Source organism: Heliangelus exortis, chromosome 1, assembly GCF_036169615.1.
Source record: "Heliangelus exortis chromosome 1, bHelExo1.hap1, whole genome shotgun sequence".
Taxonomy (NCBI): Eukaryota; Metazoa; Chordata; class Aves; order Apodiformes; family Trochilidae; genus Heliangelus; species Heliangelus exortis.
The window spans coordinates 65,958,084-65,984,409 of NC_092422.1; the positions used below are offsets into that span (position 1 = coordinate 65,958,084).

The 26,326-nt window shown below is 37.5% G+C and overlaps 1 protein-coding gene across 1 annotated transcript in view; it reads right to left on the reverse strand.

The window, feature by feature from the left end:
• Positions 1-26,326, reverse strand: part of OCA2 (OCA2 melanosomal transmembrane protein) — a 190,400-nt gene that overhangs the window by 46,678 nt on the left and 117,396 nt on the right. The window contains exons 20-23 of the mRNA XM_071746616.1: positions 13,960-14,087; positions 9,436-9,495; positions 8,750-8,854; positions 379-472 (exon numbers count right to left, since the gene is read on the reverse strand). Coding sequence (XP_071602717.1) covers positions 379-472; positions 8,750-8,854; positions 9,436-9,495; positions 13,960-14,087 — 387 coding nt within the window. The remainder of the gene's footprint in view (positions 1-378; positions 473-8,749; positions 8,855-9,435; positions 9,496-13,959; positions 14,088-26,326) is intronic.

The following is a 26,326-nucleotide window of genomic DNA, read 5'->3' on the forward strand; positions in this document are numbered from 1 at the left end:
GCCTTCAGATCTCAGCTATTATGCAATTCCTGCATTTTTTTCAATGAGCCACGATGGGTCTGTGTTCTGAAAGCTAAAATGTATCTTTGTATTTTCTCTCATAAAAGATCAGAACCTCATAAGCACCATCTGGACTGCTTCTTTGTGTGTCTGTGCTTTATGCAGATATTGTCTTCAAACACAGACTGCAAAAATCCTATTGCAGCAGCAGACAGTAACTGGGATCCTTATCCCAGGAGTCTTTTGAAGTCAAAAGCAGCTGAATCAGGCCCCCTCTATGCTCTGCATAATAAAATCACCTAACCTATTGTCATAGTTTATACATGCCATAATTGCATAACCATTGCCATATGTCAGCTTCCTCACATAAACTCTTACCTCCAAGGCAGGCACCCATGGCCAATGAGAAGATTAATGGTTTTATAGGCAAGTTAACTTCAGGATCTTTACTCAGGTTGAGAAGCACAGGAATCTGTGGTTTAAGAAGAAAAGAGAGGGAGAAACTCAGGAGACATTAGCATCAGCGTGATGTAAATAAAATTAATTCAAGTAATCAATTCAAAAACACCAGTAAGTCTAAAGAATAACTTGACCTCTTTGTCATTAAAAAAAAAAAAATAAATGCATATTTGTATTATACTCTTGCTCTGTGCTCACACTCCCACAAGCCAAAGAGAAGGCATTGGCAACATGATGCCGAGCCTGACACAGGCACTGCCAACAATAGTGAGGATGAAGGTTATGGGTACCTCCTATGAGATACTCCTATCTCACCAGGGAGCTGCAGTGGCTGTAATTCAATCCCCCCTCCATTTCTTGAAACCTAAAGGGTAGAGCTGTATCTCCATTTCTTGCTGGAAACAGCTGTAAAAGATGTCCACAACTTAACAGTCAAGATGGCTGTAGATCATGTATCAGCAACTGAAAAATTCCGGAAGCCTTGTTATAACCAAAATTGCCTGATCTTTCAGGGGAGAACTGAGAAAGACCAATGGGACAGGCTTCTGAATGCATAAGCAGAGCTGAGTTATTATACTTTTTATTCTAAAATTATATTTATCAGATAATGTAGGTTTAGTTCACTGGGAAATATTTGCAAGTTGTATGAATTTCGTTTCATAATTTTAGCAAAGAAAATAAAATAATACCCCTGAAAAGTCAAACAGGGCTTTTAGAGAGACATAATAGACTTGATCAGGCAATCAGAATAGAGCTCCAAAATACAGCAGGCAGGCCTCAGTCAGTAACACTGACAGCTAAACAACTTTCACCCACTTTTGGAAAAACTAGTCAGAGTTTGACTTGTGTAACCACTTGATCTGTTATTTCCATGAAAGAGTAAAGAAAGATTTAATTTTTACTCACAGACTTTGTTACTTTCAAACCATCACTGCCAAAATATGATACGTTATTCAAACTGCAGTTTTATTTATTCTGAAACAATGTTCTCTTTCAATGTTAAAAAAAAAATTTAACACAATTACTGAAATCCCAGGATAGGACATCTTGCTCAATCTAAATAAAACATTTTTTTCCTACTATATAATTTTGACCAGAAAACCTAAAAATTATTTAGTTCCTCAGAATTTTTTGCAACTATCCTGATGTACTACAGTGATTGCTTTGTTGCAGAACACATCCTGAACAGTGCAGACCAGAAACACCTTTTTAAATTAGACTCCTCCTTGTGCGTGCCCTGAACAACATGGAGAAGGTAGTTAGACAGAGGAGGTTAAAATCCTTTATTAAAATCCTTACTAATCTTTTTTTTTTTCTTTTTTTTTTTTTTTTTCTGATGTTGAGACACCTAAAGCTGTTGCCATCCAGATCCCCAGTGCTGAGCAAGTATATACCATTTTCACACCCCATGGGGAGAACCAGGCAGAAAGCAGAACCCCATGGCCCCCCAGGAGCCACCTCCCTGACCATGGCACTGTAAACAAGCGGAGAAGTGAGAAACAAAACAGAGATCCCCAAAAGAAAGCCCATGAAGTAATTCTCTGCTAGGTACTTGCAGACACACAAGCATAATACTCCCATCAGAAAATTTGGTTCTGTTTAGTGAAGAAGACCACTATCAGGAGCTCTCAGTGTTCTGTAAACTCTATTGATTTCAACTCACTGTGTTTTCTTTTAAGCACAAAGATAGATTGCAACGTGTTGAGAGAAGATGCAATTGTTTGGATCTCCATTTCCTATTTTTTTTAAACCAAAATATTTTAGGAACCAAAATATGCACTTGACCCTATTGGTTTTATGTTCTTTTCTTGATATAACATTCTTTCACTCAGAAACACTGTGATTTCTTTATAAAAGATTTCATAATAATTAATCATCTATGTTAAAATCACCATCAGAAATGTCATGCTCTTAAATGCATTATCAGGTAGTAGGGCTAGAACAGGAATCTCTTCTCCCTTAAATGTCTGGTTTTATTGCAGTGCTCAAACACTGAAACATGCCTTAGCAATATACATTTGTGTAGACTTAAATTTGATTGAATTAATCTTTAACAAAAGTAGTGGTTACAAGTCAGAAAAAAATTGAAGTCTTACAAACCTCTACCACATCTGAAGTTAGATTTCATGTGCATATTTCTTTTGTAAATAAGAGTAGAAAAAAAACAAGGAGAACTGCACCATAAGTTTCAGTTTTGAACAACCAGATGAAAGACAGGTACAAAACATTTGGTTAAATTTCTAGTGTTTCAGAAACAAGAGTTTTTTTGATCCATAATGTACAGTAATTTTTTGTAAGCATTATTGATTATGCTATGTGGCAGCTGTATGCCATAGTCTCCAGAAGTCACTGGCATCTAATTCTTTAGAATTACATCCAGAAGTAGGCATAATGCAAAAAGAATGTTCTAGTTTCCATCCCAAGAACTTTCCTGATCCAAAATAATGAATAATTGATGATCATCAAGATGATGCTAATGAGATGTTGCAAAGCAATGAAAGCCAAAGGACATTTCCCATTGGTTGATCACTTGTGTTTTCAATAGACAATGATCATGCACAGGGGCAGTTGCAAAGGAAGCTGCCTCCCTGCTTTCCCCTAAAATCACTCAACATTTTTTGTGACATTTCTTCATGCAGTTATGTGTAAGGCAACACTTCTGCACTATCAACTTCCCAAACTGCACCTGCATCTACTGTTATAGTTAAGCTGAGCACTAAAAGTAGAGATGCAAAATACAAAAGGTTTAGAAGGAAACTTTTCACTTTAGTTTCCAATGTTTTTGAAAAACTCCATTGGTTCTACAACTCTTCCTGATCCAAGCCATAAGCATTTACAATAGCATCAGAAGCACTCCAAGATAGGATATTTTGTGAACTGGGGTTTAGCTGGCTCTGATACATATTGTACAAATACCCTTGTCATATTATTTATATTATTTGGAATGCAATTTTTTTCATAATTTTACTAAATGCTGCCTCACAACAGAAACAAACACAAGTTAAAGCTTACAAAGCCTTAGCTTTTGAAGCCTTGTGTTTCCTTCATTATTCCATCTTCAGATTATGTAAAAAAACCTAGAGAATAATAATGTCTTATCAGGAAAGAGCTTTCATTCCTTATACCTTTTATTTCAGCTGTCTTACCAGGATAAATCTCTGTTTGTCTAGCTTATAGAAAATTTTATAAGTTTGCTGTGAAGCTTGATATTGAAGCACTGCACATTGCTGCTTGATTGAGAGGATCCAGATAAAATGAGTGATGTAGCTCAACAAAGCAAAGCCTTCACTCACTCATTGTTAGACTACCTGCTTCCATGTATTAAAACAGAAAAAAATCAACAGTACAAGTAATTAGTGTACCCAGAAAAGAAACAGTGTCCTTAAAGATTAGGTGAAAAGGAAGATAGACAGTAATTTTTATCCTATATAGAGTGTTATGTGTATTATGTATATAGGGTGTAAACTGATGTCAAAGACCAACTCTGGTGTCTACACTTGTTGACACATTTGTCACTATCCTAGTCAAAATCAACCTTTTTGAAGAGAATGCTTGTTTATACCATATACTGTGGATCAAATGCAAAGAAAAATAATGGAAATACATGTTTTCCCAGTGTTTTAATCTTAAGTCAGTTTTGCACTCTTTTAAAAATGGAATAGAATTTTATTGCTGCTATAAGTTATCCACCTATCCTACAAAACATCACCTATTAACAGTAAATAATATCATAAAATGATTCAGACTCAAAAAATATGATTCTGCAGGACAGCATATTTCTTCGCAGCCCTCTCAGCTCTCTAGTGTCCTGAAAATATAAGCCAGATGGAGCAATCAAATAGAGAGAAACCTCTAACCACATTTACTTTGCTACAAAGACTGCATTCTTTGAAAGCAAAACCATGATCAAAGAGTTAATACTTTCCTACCTTGCACTCACAGCCTCTTTTCCAAGACCCAAATTACAAAAAAATAAGTTGCAATCAAGACCTGTACTCTATTCAACTATTTTACAACAAAACCTTCTAATGAGCATGGCATTCCACCAAAGGTGATTAAGAAAGACCTCTTATGAACCTCTGAGGACCTTCTGAAATACATGCAGAAATTACAATTTTTAGCATTACTAGCCGGACTTCGGGTATGCAGAGAGGAGACTAAAGAGGAGGTGTGCAAGTCCTGCTCTGCCAGTGAGTGTCTCCTCCTGGGATGGCAGGAGTCTCGTAAAAAACAGCAGAGTGAAGCCCTCTCACCTACCTCTGCTTCCCAAAGACACTTGTACAAGATATCACACACCCTTGTTGTGTAAGAAGAGTAACTCCAGCAAGCTTATCCTATACCTATGCAGATCAGTAGAAGGCACCAGGTCGTATTGCCCGTCCTGTGCAAAATGACAATGAAGCAGCGATCCACACCTTTATTTTAGGGTTCCATCGCTGCTCCACACCATGAGATTTCATGACACACACAGGTCTTTTGTGAGAACTGCAGACAATGTGCATTAGTAGAAAAAGGAGTTTCTGTTGTTTCTCAAATTGCTGATGGTTGGTCTATTTCTGCAGACAGCCACAGTCCAGTTTACATTTATCAAGCAGGACATAGAAAACTCAGTAGAGCAGAAGATAAAGAAGATCCAAAAAGAAAACTGACACTAAGAACATGAGATACATATGAAATACTCAGTAGTGTAAATAAAAAGCCTCTGACAGTTTTGGAGGCAGTAAACAGCAGGCCAAAAATTATCTGGTTTCTAACAAAGACCTGTCAGAGACTAAGTCACCTTGCAAGCCAGGTGGTTAATGGCAATTGTTTACTACCCTATCTTGAGGAAATAGTATTTAAACACAGCTAAAATGAGGAATTACTATGGCTATATTTTTTCTGGTAATAAAAGAAATATATAAACAGATGGCTCCAGCATGTGAAGCTGATAAAACATGTTAATTAAACTAAAGAGCATACTGGTAATAAAATTACGTCACCTGACATTCTAAGGGCAAACGTCCATGGCTATTTAAAGGACAATAGTAGGAAAGTGCAGGCCCTAAAAATGAGTAAGTCTGCCTGCCAAGGAATGTCATTGTGAAAAGGAGAAAAAATACCAGGGGATTAATAGAACGATACATAGATCATCACCACATGATTCCCCAAATTTATTCTTCAGACAAAGAAAGCTGGGTACCCAATGTGGAAAAAGTCCTTGCCATTCAAGTTTTAAAATGTGTCAACTTATTAACCAAGCTCCTGGTCTATGAAATCTTATCCACAGATTGTTTTGAAAGTGTTTTTTTAAGAAATTTCAAGTTATATCTGTATACATAATTTTGCTGCTGGTAACGTAGTCTTTTACATACAGTCAGAGTTCATGGAGTTTTCCCACAAAGTATGTCTCAAACTCAAAATATTTTGCTATACTACATTTTTTGTATATATTGATAAGAAATGATTGATTTAGCTATAATTTGCAGACAGTTGCCAGGCATGCTTATGCAACAAAGTGGAATAAACATTCATATAAGCATCTGTTTAATTAAGGAGGTAGATCTTCACTTTCCAGTGCTTAAAGAGAATGAAAAAGTCTTTGGATTCTAGTTCATCAAGCTAGTTTCAGTCTCTCCATCTTCTTTTCAAGCAGTTCATGATCTTTGCATAGAGGAGAAATTATGTGAAACAAGCAATTGGAAGATACTCTGAAGACTGCACACTTGCACAGTGTTGTAGGGGACAAATGGAGGACCTTACCCAGCAACATAGGCTGTGCTGGGAACATCCCAGGAATGAACCGATCCCCGTCTTCTGGCACCTCCCCACCCCTGAAGAAACAGAGCAGTATGACTTTCTAAGCACCCTTGCCATTGCAGTAGTTTTGCCCACATTCAGCTGGAGGCTCACAACCAGAATAGCTGGGACTGGCAAGACTGTCTCATCCCTGGAATAGAGGACATGAATCACAGTATACTCGCCTTTCTAATGCAAAAGGGGCACATCTGTTGTCCTTGACTGTGAGCTACCACCAAGCCTTTCATAATCTTTGCATGGTATTTCAGCAAAACCTATCCACGTACAAGTCAAACAAGCCCTGTGAGCCTGGTTTCCATTAACTCCTACTGGCCAGTGGCAAACAACTTTGGGGTTATCAAATCCACTATTTGCAAAGGATGCCATCTTCCAAAAATTCTTGGCTCAGTCAGAGCACACAGCTGATATCTGTGAAACCATCCAGATTTTTACATCTGGGTGGGCTCAAAAAATGGGACGAACTTGATGGGTTCCACATCTCTACCCAGTCCTTGGTCCATCAAGGCTATGACAACAGAAATCACAGGGAGATTGTGAAGCTGAAACCTTTTGCTAGGAAAGCAGAAACCTTTTGCCACTCATGGCTACATCACAACAGGTGCCCCATATTCCTGTATCACTCAGGTCTATGAAACCAAACACAGATATAGAAGTATGTCAGTATAACCCTCTGCTTCTGAGTACACCCTGGTGTTGACTCCCAAGCTGTTGCTTCCATTGGGCAACTGCATGACCATGTAAGTGAATTGTATGGCTGAAGAAGTGAATTTGCTGTGTGGGTGGTTATCTGCTATCAATAATTACAGCTTTATTCTGTAAATAGAAAGTCAATAAATGAAAGGAGATACAAGAAATACCTGTTCCACTGTCTGTTTATTACACAGAGTCTCCAATTAGTGAAATGCTACTCTAGGGAAGAGCTGGATTCGATATGAGTTACTCCTCATCAGGAGTTCATAACTTTGTAGTAGTGATATGTTATCACATACGTAGTGAGAAAAAGACTTCCAAAATCAAACATTGCTTGTTTTGTCAGTAGGAACCCAGTGTCAAGGAAACAAAAATAATTTTAAATTAACGTTACAATCTTAATGTAATAAATTGGGACTTAGTTACTTAGGAATTTTTTGCATTTTCTAACATATAATGAGAAAGACATAACCCATTAATTATGCTACATGTGTCTCAGCTTTAGATTTCCGTATAACACATCAATGTTTTAACACCTCAGTTAATTACTCTCTTGCACAGGTGAGAATATGTGTATATTTTTCTTTCTCCCCACTTTCTCCACTTATTTTTAAATAAAAAATATTGTAACACTCTCTTCAGTTCAGCCCAGAACATGATGAAAAAGACATACATTTGAAATGTCTAAAGTCTTGGCAGGAATCCTTTCCTGTCAATCAATATTTCACTCCCTCAAAGATATAAAAGAAATGGTCTTTAGGTATTCCAAAAGATTCCTGTGTTTCAGTCTGTTCTCCAAAATATGCCCTTTAAAGAGGGTTCCTTTCAAATCCTGTAAATGACCCTTTGGTCAATGTGCGTGCAGGTACTTTTTGGTATTGCTCCAAACCAGTCTTCACAGACTGTCTGGATGTGAGGCTAAACCTTTGAAACTACAATTTCTGCATTATTGCTTAATACTCCTCAAGCATTTGATGGAAGGCGACTCATCCTGAACCAACCTTTCCCTTCATGCCTATTGCTTGCAGTCTGTTGTTAAATCAACATAATTCCACAGGAAACATCAAGTCAAACTACCATATTGGCACATAACTATAGAGAAGCTGCAAATCTTTCCAGCCTGACATAGGCCATATAAGAAGCACCTTAAACCTTAAAAAGATTAAGGGTGGGCACGACCAGCCAACAGAAATGGCAGAAAAAATTATATTTAGATGACAACATGTTGTAGTGTTGAATCATTCCTAGAGTATTATGAAAGGATTATTGCTCTTTAAACAGGGAACTTTATTGAATAAACCTATCTGATCATGCCCTAATTCATTATAATTTGGTACTTCCCTTATATTAAAACTCAGTTGCTAATAAGCATTTGATATGCTTGACATTATTTGCCATTTTTTAAACCAATTACATAAGTAAGGTAGAAAGAAAAGGTTAAGGTGTTAAAAAAGCATTAGCATCACTACGGAGAGCATAGAGGGAAAGTGCTGATAGCAGCAGGTGGATAGCGACAGCAAAAAGACAAGTTTATTTCTCAGCTACGGATGTCGATACACGAGGAAAAGTATAAAAATACAGCAAAAACATTCCATCTGGTCCCACAGCTAACTGCAGTGGCCAGCTAGATGTCTACATGGTATTAATAAGCTTGTAATAACCATTCAGCCTCGGGAGATAAAGTAAACTGCAACACCGCAGAGGTCAAAAAAGAAAAAAAAAAAAATGCAAATAGGAACCAGCAAGCTCATCTCCCTTGCCAGCACGGAGAGGACAAAGTGCAAGTGCTGCCCAGACCTACCATGGTAGCTGTGAAGGGGATATTGTCAATCACAGAGGAGGCCAAAGCAGACACCCAGAGCACTAAAATGATGGCCACTGCCAAGCGCTGCTCCTCGGGAACCGCCTTGAATGGAGAGAGATTAAATTACAGCTTTGATGAGATCAGTGTTGCTCTGTCCCCTCGATAACACAATTGTGTGTTCTTCACAATTTTAATTTATCAACAGTTATTACTCCTTCAGGCTCTGTGATTTTAAAAGCATCTTGAAGAAAACAGCCCCGTATTTATTAGCACAATTCTTGTTCTTCTTCCAAGAAAATTCAAACAAATAGAAATACAAAGACTGATATTTCTAATACCCTTACTTGTGTTTCACCTAAGAAACTCTATATTTTCCCCTTTTACTCTTTATGGTTATTGGGGTGTTGTTTTTTGGTTTTGTTTTTACCACAGAAAAGGCCTTCCTACAGAAAAGGCCTGCCTTTTACTACAGAAAAGGCATTTATTGTTATGTTTATTCTGACTGAGGACAGACACTTACATTCTAAATGCCACCCCCACAAGGGTACAACATGCTTTCTTGACATTTTTAATGCAGGTATGAAATAAGTAATGCCAAATTAAAAATTAATATAATATTAATTATTCCATTGGAGTAGAATTTTTTATTTTCCTGTTTAAAAACTGTAAATATTTAAATATACCTTTATTAACAAAGCTGTCTTCTCTCCTATGTAGTCTATTAAGTGCAGGTGAGCCAAAGCCTAAAAAAAAAAAAAAGAAGATACTGATATCAACTTGTGAAGTGCCTGATGCAGTTACATTTTTTCAGTGGGTGGGAGAAAATGCAACAATTCATTCCCATTTACAAGGTATTTATATTCATCTCATGTAGCATCTATAGAGGATTTGCAATTGGTAGAAAGGAAAGACATGTCAAGAGTTGGTAGCTGAATTTACAGAAGTGGGTTGGTTGTGTTGGAACGACTGATGGGATTGCCTAAGAGTGTGGGACACATGAGAGGATGGCTGAAATTTAAAAATTAGTTTCTTTCCTGAATACCTGAACACAAAATATTTTAAACCAGCTTTGCCAAAACCATGATATAGAAGTATAGCTTGTGTTTAAAAGGTCAGATGAAATGAGTCATCTTGCATTCAGTCTCAAATGAAGCAAAGAGAAAGCAAAAGGCATGTTTCTCTTAAGCAGATTCCTCAGACCCATTAAAAACCAACACTACACATCTGCTAGACCAGGCCATAGACCTTGGGTCAGTGGAAATGGGCGGAGGAAGCAGCATCCAAGAGAAAGGAACGTGGAGTCTCTGATGTCCAAGTGAAGCACCTGAAGCAAGGAGAGGAGCCCTGGGCACTGGGACAGAGGACAGCCCAGGCTGTCCTCCCATTCCTATTGTACAGGACACGCAGACAGCATCCCATACAAACGTGGTTACTAATATGACAAAAAGACAGAGCAATATCCCAGCAGAGTGGTGATGACTGAGCTCTCCTTGGGCAGACAGGAGAATACAAAATCAATCTCCACACCCCAGGAGAAGGATCTATTCCCTCAAACCACAGGGTAAAAGGGTGATTTTAACTCATGAGACATAGCTTTAAATTCATGTCAGTTTTGTTTTCTTTTCTTACAAGGGTCCAGGATGAATTAGTATTTCAGGCTGAATGGGTTATGCCTATTTTGCAACTTTTCAGTTTCTTGGGGGAGAAAATCACTTTGGCTTTGCTTCAGTCTGGACCAAACTGGTTGGCTTGCTTGCAGTTTTCCTGCCATTACAAAGGCTCAGACAGCTGCAATGCCTCACCTGCTTTCCCCATTCCTGCACAGAACCACAGAAGTCATTATTCACACAACACAACTCCGTGTAACCAGCACACCTGGCCCTCAGACAGAGCCCTTCAGAGACAGCAGAGGGGAAAAAACTCATCTCATAAGCTGCTGAATTCCATGACAGAGATAGAAAAAGATCCTAAGAGGCACTAAGTGGTGTGGTAGGAGACATGATAACGTCAGAGTGACAAAGGGGCTGTCATTCAGACTGGAAAGTCCTGCACCTGCAGCTCATCTGGGTGGCAGCTGAATGCTACTGTTTTGGGCATCACTACATATTGGCCCAGAAATTATACTTTCTTTTAACAGTGCATTGCACAAGAAAAGATCTATCTACATTTGAAGACTCAGCACAAAATAAGAAAGTTATAAGACTTTTAAATACATACACAAAACCCTTACATTTAAAAAAATGGACATATTTCGTGACTTTAACTTCCAGGAGAAAGTTCCCTAAGAAATTAATTCTTGTTAGTAATTTTAACTTACCATTTTCATTCTAAGCTATCTGTTGCTTTATCAACTCAAAGGTGATGAAAGTGTCATTTACAATGTATGTCAAAGCAATATTTTTAATGAACCATAATATGTTTTCTGAAATTGCTTTGCATTCACACTTTAAAATAAACTTTTTAACACATAGCTGTCAGCAGCCAGAGCTAAGAGTTACACTCAGTTACTATCGTTGCCTTATTACTTATCTATTAACACAACATACTACTTTTCAGTAATAATCAATTTTTTTTCTGGTATCCAGACATGGTATTACAAAAGAGATATTCAGAAAAGACAGAAGGGAGTGAAGGACATTAACATAACTCCTGCAGCAGCCAACTTCAGGATATCTCTATAATATCTGTGCCAATCACCTGCAAGCACCTAATAGAAAGTCAACAATTGGTACCCTGCCACTGACATTCCCTGGGTGCACGCACACTGCACAGAGGGCTTCCTGAATATTCCTGTGTCTTCTAAGAGGAGTAAGAATTACTGCACTAATTGGTGCCTTCAAGCACCCTGGCTTCTGTCTGACAGATTAAAATAGAGTTTTTCTGCAGAAAAAAAATATGTACCGCTTTAGATCATAATCTAATTTATGTACAGAAATTTGCATGAAACCCTCTTATGGACAGTGTGTCATGACAGCTGTTGTAACTAAACCCTAGCTGAAGGGATTAAGGTAAAATGTCAGTTTTGACTATAAAATTGAACAAAATACTGTATCCGTGAGAGGTACACCTAATCATGTCATAAAAATACAGAAGAAGCAAAGAGATTTTAAAGCCTGTAACAGCAAGTTGGGAATAATGGCTAAAATGACAGCTGTAAAGATGACTTATTCAAAGGACACAGTAGAAAACAAGAGAGCTCCAAAGGGTTACCAAATTTTACATTGCAAAAGATCTACCAGACTGGACCAATGAGCACCCAAAGGCAGAACCTCCAGGAGTTCTCCCCCTGGCTTTGGAACTCAATTCACATTTTCCAAAATGTCTTGCAAACTAAACCCTGCACAGGTTTTTAAATGGGCCTTGCAATACGAAAGGGAACATTAATAGCACTAGGAAACAGCTTCAGACTGGGAACCATTCAAGATGAAGGATCCCCAAGGGTGAAGAATATGAGCTGACAACTGCTCATGGAAAGATTTCTCACACTTCAATGATTATCTTTGTTTTGAGTTGTTTCTTCTTGACATTGCTAACCTAAAGGGGAGAAAAATGCCCTGTCGGGGACTGTCATCTCCTTCTAATCCAAAGGGTAATAGATTCAGATCAAAATTAGCAGTGATGATACTTGGAATATTTTTTTTTATTCATTTATGGGGAGGAATTCACTGTCTCACTTTTTTTTTTTTTTACTAGGTGTTCAAGTTTCTTTTCCAACCTTAAACTGCTGTTATTCTAGAGTGCCAAGAAAAATATTCTTTCATTAGCAAACTATGCACTGGCAACTTGTAAACCCATAAAAATGAAGTACAGTGAATTACAAGAGTCATATCTGAATTCTGGCAGTAAATGGCAAATAACTTCCTGCCTGCATTACTATGTTATTGTGCAGTCATAGGGCACTCAAATCAAAACCATTCAATCCAAGATAAAACAATAAATACATCAGGGAATGCAACTAATAAACTATTACAGCAGCAACAGACAAAATAAATGTGGCTTCAATGTGGAGTCCCTGTAAGAGCTAGAAAATGCAAAGATATATAGAGTCCAATAACATAGGAAACTAGAAATTGCCTGTGCTAAGGGGTGCACAACAAATCAATATTTCCTGATGAACATTAGACCTCGTAGCTCTCAAACAAGCTTCCTAACGATAAACAATGTTCATTCATCTTCCCAGAGCTTATCTGATTTTGATTTCCAGTTTGGCATTAGAGGTAGTTGAATTACTTGCTATATGTATTTGCTCCAAATTCTGTCCAGTTTACTGTTGGCAACTTTTTTAATAGATCTCAATTTACTTATTCTTGTGCTCTTTGCAGTTACCAGTAACAAGGGTGAGGGAAGAAGGCTGTGTGAGCAAATTCGCTATTACAGGTTTTTCCCAGGCTTCTCACTCAGGAAAATTTATTGCCCAAGGTGGTGCCACACATCACTCTGGTTTTATTGGTTGTGCTTCTACAACATAATTACATAATTTAAACCCAACAAATAACAAATGAAAAACACCAAGCATTCTAGAGAATGCTCAGAAGCCTAACTGACAAGCAAATGTAGATATTCATATAAAGAATTATCCAAGTATTTGGGGCAAAAATAAATCCTCTCGGGCTATACAAAAGCATCAAACAGTAAATAAAATGGGTTACAAAATTGACTATCATGTTTCTATTAGTCAAGCAGACAAACATGAAGAAATTACACAACGATCTTTTAAGCTACAATTGCAAACTGAAATTCAGTGATATTATCCTTTCAAATGATACTCCCATGAAATCTCAGGCTATTTGGTAGCCAGCAAGTAGCAGACAGCATTAGAAGCATTTTTCAGCTCTGGTTTATTCTTGTTCTTTTATTTTGTCCTCTCATTTGTCTAAGGAACTGCAAACCAAGCACATAAATGCATTTAAGCTATCTGCACATATAGACTGCCAATAAAACTGGAAACTAAAATTCTACTTACGGGCAATGATTATACGTGGCAAATGCAGCAGAACAAGAGAGAGTGACACCAAGCTTATAGTGAAAAACTGAATCTCTAAAGTTCTAGCCAGCTTCTACCACTCTGCAATTTCTCTCTGTACTGTTCTGACCATACTTGAGCTTCAATATTACAGCAGGATTGAATCTGCAGGAGGCCTCTGCTCAGGTACATAATTCACATTTTGAGTTGTAACTCCTTGGCTTCAGAAATCACAGAATCTTACCTCCATGAGTACAAACAATGCTGCAAAGAAAAGGAGGGTTGCCCACTCAACTCTGTTCAGTATCATCTCAAAATCATGGATGTCTGCTAGCACGAGCAGCCAAATGGCTCCAAATATGGCAATCCAACCTGGAGGAGAAAAAGAAAGAACACTTTATGCTTCACAGACTGGGAAGTTACAGTATTGCTTTTTTCCAGGCCTTTAATGACTCACTGATTATGTGCTCTGGAAGATAAGCAGCGAAAAGGAAAAGCTCTTTAAAACAGAAGAGGGACTGACTAGAAATAGCAAAAGAGGCTTTTTTCCAGACAGTAACCCTCTATACATCCTGGAGTGTTTTAAGACGCACTGATTGAGAGAAAACTCAAATCAAATGCACAAACCACCAGAGAAAGTAATCAGCAAATCTCCTGTCTGACCAAGCCTCACTTTCTCTCTGCACAGTTAAACTGCTTTCTAGAGGTGTTTGATTCCTCTAGCACATTTATCTTAAGCAGCAGAATGGCATTTCAGGCATGGAACAAAAGTGTTTGGAGTGATTTTTTTCCTTCAGAATGATGGTCCTTTTCTTTCTTCCCTATTTTTTTCCCTGAGTGGCAGATGACTACTTTTTCAATACAAAAACTTACATACTGAATTTAAGATTTTTATTTTAATGGCATGGAAATAAAGCCTCTCAGTTATTTCACTCTTTGCTGTGACTATTTCATATAACTTATGCTATTTCGTACATTTACAGTCAGAAAGGGATGGATTCACAAATTTCAGGAGGAACAAGGAAGAAAGAATAACAATCTTTGCTGGCAAGTGACTTCAAGTCAAAAATTCATAATCAAATAACAAATATAACTTAAGAAGAATGGGGTCCTTCTACAAAGAAGATAGATGAATAATATGAGCCCTCTCAAAAAACCTTCAAGAAAAACAGTTGTAAGAAAATTCAAAGTACTGGTACATAAAAGTTTAGACCATTTTGTATAAAGCTTGTAACTGCTTTTATGTTGAGTAAAAAAGAAGAAATATATATACATATATATATATGTATAAAGGCCAAAGGTTTTCCCACTCATGAGATTGTAAACATTAACTGTTTTCTCTGAACTTCACACCTACACAGTGTTACATAAGTATTGCCTATTCTAGAAATGCATTTTACTCTGTCAGGGACATTTTAGGAGCTTTCAGTAACATACTGCACCCTTTAAATGAGAATTTCAGGTACTGGGACCAGTAAGGACATCCACTGAAAACACTGCAGCTCACTTGTGAGCTCATCTCAGTACTGAGCTGCAGTATTTTTCAGTACACCTAGAAAGCCAAAACCAGCAGCTCAGGAGTTATGGGTTAAAAAACCTCTTGAAGGGCCTAGAGCAGCTGCCCATCTCTATTCCCTCAGCCACATCCCTCAGAAACAATTTGTGTACAAGACCCTCTTTTGTAGCTTCAGGTACACAGACCTTGCTTCTCTTCTTTCCAAACAGATGCAAAATTGTCTTTTGAAGAAGAATAATATTTTTATGATCCATTGGAAAGAGACTCCAGAACTGATCCAACAGTGCTAATACTCTATACTGCACAGGATGAATGCTGGCTTCTGGCATACACTGAAAAGATATGCAGGGGCTTTGTGCACTGAATTCTGGTTATGTGTGTGGTTTGAATGTTGAAATGGCATGAACGTGTCATACAGAGGACCTTTGAGAACTGTAGAAAAGGGAGAGAACTCTTGGTTCCTGTCCACCACTAGGACATGCAATGGCTGGTTATCTTCTTTCAAGGCTTGGCTGTTTTCTGAATTCCAGTAAATTCACTGTAAAGAACAGTGGGCCCAGCTCATGCTTAAATAAATGGTGATGGTGATTCTTGTTAGAAGAATACTACAAGGGTAAGTAGATCTGTGCAGATAACAAACTTAGTAGCAGAATTTTACTGCTACTGCTATGTTGTCATGTGTATTTTTGTATGCAAGTACAACAAAGGGAAGAATTAAAGAATAGCAATTTCTCAATGGCTCTGGAAAAATCTGTGAGAATATCTTGGCATTATTTCTACCCTCCTGACTCCAACAGAAACAAATCAACTTGAGCATGCTATTCAGAGATAAAAATTATTCACTGAACTTAATGAAAAATAGCTGAATGGCACAACAGGTGGACAAAGCCAGGACTTTTCTAGCAGCATGAATGTCACCAGCATGTATTAGCTCCATGCACATGGGTCTGCCCTGCTTTAAAATATTTTTCCCTGGGAATATGGACAGACAAGGGAGATTTGCTCCTGAAGTGCTCAAGCAAGTACAGCTCAAAAATGTCATCTGACAGGTCTGGCTGCATCCAGCTTATTGCAGTCTACACACAGTCAGTTTATACACAGTGTATTTGCTTTGCTTGCTGTGTCTGCAAAGAGGAGAGACAGCCACTCATCTCTGAGAGGGAGCAAAAAGGAGAGGAAGGAAAAGATCCCTCATGAAATTTGGGTGACTGTCACGGTTTAACACTGGCCCGGCAATTAAACCGAGTAACAGACGCTCTCTATTAATCTCTCTCTCCTCCCTGATAAAGAAAGGAGAGAGAATAAGGAAGAGAGACTTATGAGTTGGAAAATAAACTACAGAACTTTAATGAAACGGTAATGATAAATAGGAAAAATTACTAAATATATACAAATATACAGGAAAATTGATACCACGTTCCTTCCCCGCTTTTGTCTAAGTGGGAAAGTTTTCCAAGGCTTTTCAAAGACCTAAGTTCATTCATGACAGTGAGCATACTGTATCAGTGTTTTATATACTTGGGTAGCTTTGCATTTGCCCCAGATTCAATTTGAAGCTATTCCTTCCTTTCTGAAGAAGTGAAAATAGTAAGATACATTAAAGAATGGCTTCTCTGGTCATTTTTCTTCATGCTTACTAAGCCACAAAAGATAGCCAGGAGGAAGAGAAATAGAAATAATTTTTAAAAATAACCTCTCATTACTGTAGTGAAAGCCAAGCCCATTTACAGTTCCACAGATTGCTTCCTTTACTGCTTTCCAGTGCTTCTGTTTCACAACAAATTATATTCTGAAAATGTAACATGGAAACTGAATCTAACTTCAATTTTTATATTGTTACAGTGTCTGTTGAAGACAGTGACAGTTTCTATTTACTTAAGGAAAAAGAAAATGGAATTTTCTTTTTATTATAAAATGCACCTTGCAAATTTATAGTGCATTCTTAACAGAAAAGATTCCTATGTCTTCTGCCTGTGACCACACACACACACACACACACAAAAAAAAGTACATTAGAAGTAGCTTGAGTGCTTTGCTTCTCTCATACACTTTACCCAGTAGGGAAAAATGCCTTTGGAACAATAAATAGCTCCTGATGAGAACACAATTGCAGTCCTACTCAAAATAAAAAACCAAAACCAACCAAATGAAAAAAAACACCACCACCTTATTTTGAAATAATCAAGCAGGATAACTTGAAAATAACAAAACAGTCTAATAGAATCAAATAAAAGTATAAAGTATGTGGGAGAATGGTAGGTGAAAGAGAAATAAATGAAAGAAAAAATTACTTTCTAATCTGTAAGCTTTTCAAATGTTAGTTGAGAATTTTACATTCCATAATAAAAGTCATTTTTCTGACCTACTAGCAGCTGAAAAGCACAATAAGCTTCCTCCTAACAATGTGGACATGTAGACACTGTATGTTCACTTTATGTGCACAAAATTCGAACTAATGCCTTTATGAATACTGAGAGTACTCTTAAAATTTGCTTTCGGGGAAACTGAAATGGCACTTGAGACATTTGCACTGAAAATCAAAGCCAGGCAAAAATTGCACAGTCTCAATGCTGGCCTAGAAAAAACAGCACACTGCTCGAGAAACACAGGCACGGGTTACTACATTTAGGTAGGAAGAGGTAAAACTGCACAAAACCAGGGCAGGAGGGAACTGAATGCTCCACAGTCCTGCAGAAAAGACTGAAGATAACACAGTGGACCACAACTGAACCTAATGTCCCACTGATATTCAAAAACAGAACAATGGTGAGCACAGCATCATAGAACAGTTTCAGAGCAACCTCTGCTCTCTTAACCCCTGGCAAACCCTGAGAGGAGGTACTTAAAGAGAGATGCACACCCGTTAAGAAATCTGAGGCAGAGAAGTGCAACCATAAGTCTGAGAAGTTTACTTTTGTGGAAAAATTCACAGAATCTGGGATGTTTAGCTCAAATATAAGCAGATTAAACGGCTACAGACAAATCTTCAGGTTTGTACCAGGAGCAACCTGTTAGCAGCAGCAGTAGTGAGTAGGACTAGAGTGAGGAGGAGGTGTAATAGCAGCAAGGAAGAGTCAGGTCATGAAGTATTCAGGTTCACATATTTACAGCAGAAACGAGTTTTCAAAAAGCCAGACCAACTTCTGCCAAATGAAAATAATACCTGTCTGCAAATAATGGGTTGGACACACTGATCTTTTTTTTTTTTTTGACATTTTTCACTGATCGAAGTATGATACACATTTTTTGTGACCTTAGCTATTCTCTACACGTCAAAATGGCCACATCAACTTTGTGTGAGCTGTAGAAAGCCTTTTATCCCACACTGTCTGTAACAGGCTTATCAGCCAGAACACATTTGGCATTTATCTTTGAATGATTTTTTACACAGCATGTTATTGAATATATGAATGAGTCCACCAATGTGTTCCAACAGCTTAATCAGAAGTCTGATTAACTCCACAACCTTTCAAAATTTAGCCTAAGGATGTATCCTAGTCCTTCATACACTATGGTGTAGCTGCAATGTTATCTTAAGGGTTAATTCTACACATTTGTTTCATGAATTCAATTATATTCTCATAGAAGCACATAGAAATGCTTGGGTGAAAAAGCTAAATCAAAGATATGTTTCCAGTAGCGTTTGCTCTACTTATGGAATACTTTTCACCAGCAGTTCTGAATGTGAATTAAAATGTCCTGTATTTAGGTTTCTGTAATATTTTGCTCTGTTTTGTCAGCCATCCTGTAAAATGTATGTTCTGAAATCATGCTGACTGTTTTTAAGTAATACTTGTTGTCAACTGATAAACAGTGTTTAAAGTTTAATATTGTTTTTTCATAAAATTGTCCTCTTGCTCGTCTTTTGAGTAGGCTCTTTTCATAGGTTTAACTTCATGGAAATAATTCTCAGTTGTTCTGTGCTATTTGTAGCACACAGTATTGCAAGGCTACCCCTTGGAGACAGAACAGGGATGGTGACAGCCCAGGACAAAAGGACTGAAAGGACATAAAAAAAAGTTGGTGGAAACTATAAACCTATGCAAGGCAAAAGAAATATCTATGATGATAGAAGGTAATGTCAAAGCTAAAAACCAGAACTGTAGCATGAAACAAGGAGGCAGAGGATTAGCTGCTCTTCAAGCACAGACCAGCACATGCACATTAGAAAAGGATGGGCTGGACTTCTTTGCATAGTTGTAACACCATGAGGTCAGAATGCAGAAATTGTATTCACCAGTGGATTGCAATGTCAACACCTAACTTTGCTAATTCTCCAAACACAATTTCAAAGATGAGATATAATTGTATTCAAGATAAAACAGTGAAAGAAAGAAAACCTGGTTAGAGATTGGTATTGCTAGGCAGTGTATCTACCAGGAAGATGCACTGACATATATATAGCTGTGTACATTGCACCAGTCCAGCAGTCTAAACAATTTACAGCTCTCTCAGTAAAGGTCACTGCAAACAAACACACTCTATTGCTGTAGCCTTATTGACTCTTGTGAACCAAAAAAAATTTGAGAAGATGCAAATATCAAGGCAGAGGAAAGGTCAGCTTCTCTAGAAATAAGCAATAAAGCACAAAAGCTGCACTGACAGATACAACTGCTACTGGTTCTGGTTTTTTCTTGCCAAGTGTATGGGCAGCTGCAAGGACAGAGGATATTTTCCATGCTTAATTACATGCTTGTAAAGATGACTATGCAATTTCAAGGGCAGAATCCTTTAGAAAAATATCCTAAAATAAACTGAGACTGTAAGGATCATGGAAATCAGATTTCTCTTATTTTCAGGAACAAAATGTTATGCGGCAAGGGAAAAATAACTAAGAACTGGGACAGACTTTCTGAGTCTGAGACAATGCTGACTGCACCGATTTAGCTCCATTCCAACATTCTCATTATTACAAAACAACTGTCAAATTTATTTTAACTCATATTAACCTGCACTGCACCAGGAATTTTTTCAACATCATTATGAGTCAAAGATTTATTGAGTCTCTTAAATACAGTTGCATCCATTCTCATTTCAAAACAATTCATATCTTCATGGTGCAATAAAATTTCCATGCTTCATACCTAGAGGCCAGCAGGCCAGTCTCATGTGGTGCTGTTCTTGACCTCAATGCAGAAGTACTAAACATCTTAAACAAACACCATTGCATGCCAGAACAGATAAAATAGTAACAAATGAAGCAAGAGCAGGGAGAAGAGCACATTGTGAGGACAAACATGCCAAACTCCATGGACAGTTGTAGCTCATTTCACCTGGGGGAAAGGGATGAAGATCTGTCCCTGCAAGCACAACTTGAAAGAACCTGAAGGGTCTCCAGAAAGGGCTGAGAACCTTCATAGAGGGATGCCTGAAAATATGGCTCTAATTCTTGACACTCTTGTCAGATGCTATAGTTTGTTGCTCTGTCTACAATACAAGGTCAGGAACCTCTCTTTAGTCATGGAAAACAGTGTCACAGCTCCATGTAGGTAGAGTGTTCATGGAAAACAGTATAAGAAGAAAGAAATTGCCATTGAGAAGACTGTATAGGATGAGTAATTGCAACTAAAAAAGGACAGTAGGATCATATGAAAGGCCCCAGGATTTGCAGCAAGTCAAGAATGGTTAGTTATAATGATAGAGCAAACAGAAGATGGTCAAAACCCATTTTAGAAGTAACAAAATGTACAAGAAATAAGTATGTAACATGCACACAACACACTATGTATGATAAAATTTGGTATAAGGCTGAGCTGAAGTCTAAATTTGAAAATCTTTAGAAAATGGGCTTATGTGGACCCCAGCACAGGGAGGAAGAAACTACCAACACTAACTCTACTCATCTCCTGATGAAGATGAGGATGGCACCCCTATCAAACTCATGCCAGCAAAGACGTGAAGATATCAAGATTTTTTAATGACTCCTCCCATCTGTGAACTTTAGCACCCTGCAGAGCAATGAAGGGGTGATTCTAAGAGCAGAATATATGCTGTAAATACTGGCAGTATTTCATAGGGTTGGGGGAGGGGGGCATGTTGTTGGTTTTTTTTAACAACAGTTCTAAGTGTCTGATGTTCATGAGGGTTCATGAGGTTTCTTCTGTGTTAAATAGATAATTTAGACTTTAAGTGCTAAGAATAACTGGGTTTTGTGTTTTGCTTACACTGATATGAAGTTTCAATGAGACTAACAATAAACTTCTAGTTTCAGGAATATGGAGTGCTTCCCTTTTTGCCCACGAGATCACACTGCCAGGTTAACAGTTGGACTTTATGATCTTAGAAGTCTTTTCCAAACAAAATAAGTCTATGATTCTGTAAGCATAACATCACCCCTGATACTCTGAAAATGGGAGCCTACTGCCCTATAGAATAAGCAGCCCTAATCCAAATGTTTTGGGGACCAAAACATCTACTTTACTGAAATGTGGAAAGGAGTTTCCAGGCAACCACAGCTTATTCAAGCTGATATTTTTAGCTGTATGGAAAGGGTCCATAAATACTGCTTCCCAGGCTTTGCATCTGGTTCCTTAATTTATTGAAAGATATTGGAAGGATTTACAAAGTAAAACTTAAAATAAATAAATAAATAAAGGAAAAACAGACAAGGAAAAAAATATTGTGACAGCTCTCAATATAGTTGATAATGCATTATCATTTGAGCAGATACTTAGTGGTCAATACCTGCAAGGTTTCCTCAGCTAAAAATTATTAATTTTACAGACACTAGATAATATGTGTATAAATGTTAGATTCAGTGATAAAGTACAGAGCAAATGTACAGTTTTTAAACTGAAATTATAGTGATGTAAGATGCAAAATATAAGATATGCTAAACTTAACAATGTGTCTTTTGGCATTAAGACCATGCTTTCTTAAATCTATGCCCTCCGCCAGTCTTCATAGCTTAATAGCTGTCTGTCTCACCAGGATTTTCTTTTCATTAAGTACTACAACTCACTATTTTACACCGGCTTACTAGGTTGATCTGTTTTTTCAAACATTTTATACGATAACTCCTTAGTTATCCTGAATAGCTTTGTAATAAACCTTTCATTTTAACTGTTGCAGAAATTCAACTGAAACCAAACAGAAGCAAAATATGAACACTTTCTCTTTCCTCCTTCTCTGTGGGTATAAACACTTAAACTTTGAAAATCAAGTTTTTTTGTTTCTGCACATACCATTTTATTGTTTGTAAGCAGTGACAGATCTCTAAAACTCCACCATCACACAGGTTAGTAGAAAAACACAGTTTTATCTATTTATCACTGGTGGCAAATGACAAAAAAGTTCTAGAAGAACAATTCAAAGGGTAAAAATAAGAGTCTTATGGACGCTTTGATGCTGACACCCCTTTCATACTAAAGGGGTCTGTCCATACCTTTCTCAGCCCTGTGCTCCTTCTCCGTGACTCTTTATAAATCTTTGACCCTGAAAAGTTCTGCTGCATGCTGTGTGGTGGGATTTTTCTCACTGTGCTGTGGGGCAGTAGCCCAAGTTTAAAAAACACTTTACCCATATTTAAGAAACCTCTTATCACAAGTTCAAATGCATGTATGTACTGTCCCAGAGTCCAAATAAAAGCTGGGGGAAAGAGCTTGGAGCTCTTCTCAGACGACTGACTAAGCTGCACATTCAGAACAAAACCACACAGACTATATTTATTTCCCTTGTACAATATTTGGCATTTTTTTAGCTTATGGTGTTAAGTAATTTAATCAAATATCTCCACATTTAAGGTTTCTGTCATTATTTACAGAAATGCCAACTCTCAGACAAGCTGTTACACAACACTGACCCTATCAATCTGTCTCAAAGTTGTTCAGGAAGAATCATTGCTGCACTCAATTCTTTCTTTAAAATGTTGCAGGAAAAATGATGGATTAAGTTGGTTGTTAACCTCTTAGTGGGCTGCAGGAATGGATAACAGCCTCAGTCTTTCTAAGCCAAGTAAATGTCAATACAGAACTTCCAATATTTTGTGACTCAATAGCAAATTTAGGTAAGTTTGTAAAGTTCTCTGTGACAAGGCCCTTCATCACTAAGAAAGCTGCTAGACAAATGCCACTCAGTCCTGATTCTATATGAGTTACTGGTTCACACAGGTAAATTACAGTGGAAGCTGAAAATCATGCATGTCCACTTCAACAAAAGCAGGATGAGAACCCAGAGAAATTAAACAGGAGGAATTTCAGATCCAGTCTCCCCTCCTCAATTTAAGGTGTTGTTTCTCTCTGGAAGACAGAATTTTTGCTATACTTTGCATAACTTTCTCTGTAGATATAATTTTGACATTTTTTGTTCTGATGAAGCCCCTACAATTAAGCTATTTAGTTTCTCCTGTGAATGTCAACATTTTTTTACTAAATGATGGAAATCAGTCAGAAAATACAACTGGCATCCAAGGAGCCATTTGTACCTACAGCCTCTGAACACATTTTTCCTTTAATGCACTTGCAATAAAGTAAAAACAAGCTCTTCCCAACATGTCCTACTAAACAAAGTCAGTTCAAATTAAATTAAAGCAATTATTTCCATATTTTTCCACTATTTCAGTTACAGTTCTGAAATGTCTCAATGATACAAGATACTAGTTGAAATAAATTGCAAAAAGAGTCACAGATCCTCAAAACTACCTAGACCACCATCAGAAGTTAAACCACAGTGAATATAGAAGACAAGAAAAAGTTTTCAAAGAGCAGCTAGATTGAACTACATAAATGAGCTCTCAACAAACAAGATACCCTTTGTCTGTAAATATTGAGGGATTTTAGCTTTAGAGAAAGGACAACAGGAAAAATTTAGACATAGGATGTTTGCCTAACAAAAGTGACATGACCTGTTGTTTTCTAGAACTTGTCCTACTATCCAGAAAGGTCACAGTGATCAGTTAAAAGAAAATATATATATTTTTTTAAGTTCATAAAAGATTATGGGGTTCTTTCTAACACTGCTTTCTAACACAAATCTGAATTTAGAAATTTAGAAGTAAAACGTTATAATCAGTTATCAAGCCAAACGTCCATCTAGCTGTTGTAGGGCTTTTTTTAAGCATCCATGACTAAAACTTGATATATCTTGAGAAGACATCCTCTGGCATAGAAAGAGCACAGTGACATAGGATGAGGCAAATTGTTTCATGAATTAGACCTTTAAAGTCAGATGCATCACAGCTGTTATCACCCCCACTGACTACTGACTTCCTCCAGAGATTATTTTAAGGGCAGCTGAAGCAGTAATTAGCTTAAACATTGATGTCTGAAGGATTATAAACACCCACAGCACTAAAAGAACCAGAATAGAATCAGGCAATAGTATGAAGACGTAACCCCTCTGCAGAGGCCAAAACCATCAAGATAGTTCCCTCAAGGTTTGTGATTTGAAGTTCTGTCTTCTGCTGGGGCTGGGGCAAATAGCAGTCCTAAATTATGGAAGAATTCAGTGAGCCCAAAAATCTCTCCCTGTCCCTTTGCATAAATAATGAAGTCATCAAAAGGAACATGAGAACAGCCACAGATGGTAATAGCAAAGGTTCACCTACGCAAGAGTCCTGTCTCCAACAGGGACAGTAGTGGAAATAATGTAGGAATTAATATACAAATAAGGCAAACATACAATTGAATTTCTCCTGGCATACCTTCCCAGCTCACAGCAGCCAGGAGCCAAATAGAGACAGTATTGCTTCTCTGAAACAGGCAATATGTCTTTTATTTACTCTTGGGTATGCACCTTGTTTCTTGAAGATGAAAGCAGCAGAATTTGTTGTAACTTTCTAAAAGGAGGGAAGGACCTTCCTCTGCATCAGAAACTGCTCAGCCTGGCCCTGGAAAACAGGCATTCAGAGGTGGAAAGGAACAAGAGCAGGAGGGTCTGCAAGGAGCAGGGTGCCTGTATTGCATGCAGAGTCCACTGAGGGGGGGCAGACAGAACCAGAGCCACAGAGGTGATGGGTCTCTCCTCATGGATACCAGAGGGACCTGCACAGAGTTTACCTGCTCAGCAACAAATTGATATATAACTGAAACCAAAACTAACAGGAATGACCTGCCCCACAGAAGCAGAAAGAAGTAAGTTATACATTGGTTTGGTGTATTCTTTCTGACCCAGTAACTTTGAGCATTCTCTGTTAAATATATATATATATTTAAATTTCAACAAGATCTTGCTTTAAGGCACTTTTAAAATATTTTGTCTCTGGGGGATCTCATTATAGCTTGATGCTCTAAATGTGCCTGCCTAAAGGTTAAAGAAGTCAAAATCGGAGCCAGATTAAATCTTCAAAGGGTCTTCACTTTCATCTTTTGTCATCTTTCCTCAGATGCAGTATCAGTGCTTTATCAATAAAGTAGAATCCCACTGGGCCAAATGAAGGCACTGTAGAAGTCTTGAAGTTTGACATAACTGTTTATTTAAAGTCCCTGTACCAATCTTTCATTAACATAGATATTTCATAGAACTAGACTAAATAAACTGATGAACAGGTACAAGAAAATGGAATAGGAAAGTGTTCTGCATTTTAAAAGGCAGCTAAGTATGCAAATTTTATTATTTAAATTAAAATGTCAGCTCCCTCAAATTATAATAATGATTTCAAGTTCATAATGGAAAAATTGTATCAAGGCTGGGGACTGATAAAGAATTCTGTAATCTTTCTAATTCACTCTACTGAATGCAATTAAAAGTTATTAGATTTCTAACACTTCAGACTCTGTATAAAACATTCTGGTAGAAAATTAAACACTGAACTACAATCTACTTTCGTTTCTATGAGAAAAACATATTGAACAAAATTACTCAAACCATCAGAGTACAAAATGTACTATATTATACGAAGTTCATTTCAGTGCACTGGAGGACTAAAATCCACAGAGCCTCACAGCAGCACCACTTCAGTAGTGATAAGTAACGACAGCTATCATTGAGATAGTGGAATTCAGGAATCACCAATGAGATCTCTGTATAAGTTTGCAGATTCCATCAATTGGTAATCAAAATTATGTGTATGCTTTAATATAATTTATTCATTAATCTACAGATGTACCATGAATACAGAACAGGGAGAAATTATGCAGAACACATACAGCCCATATTT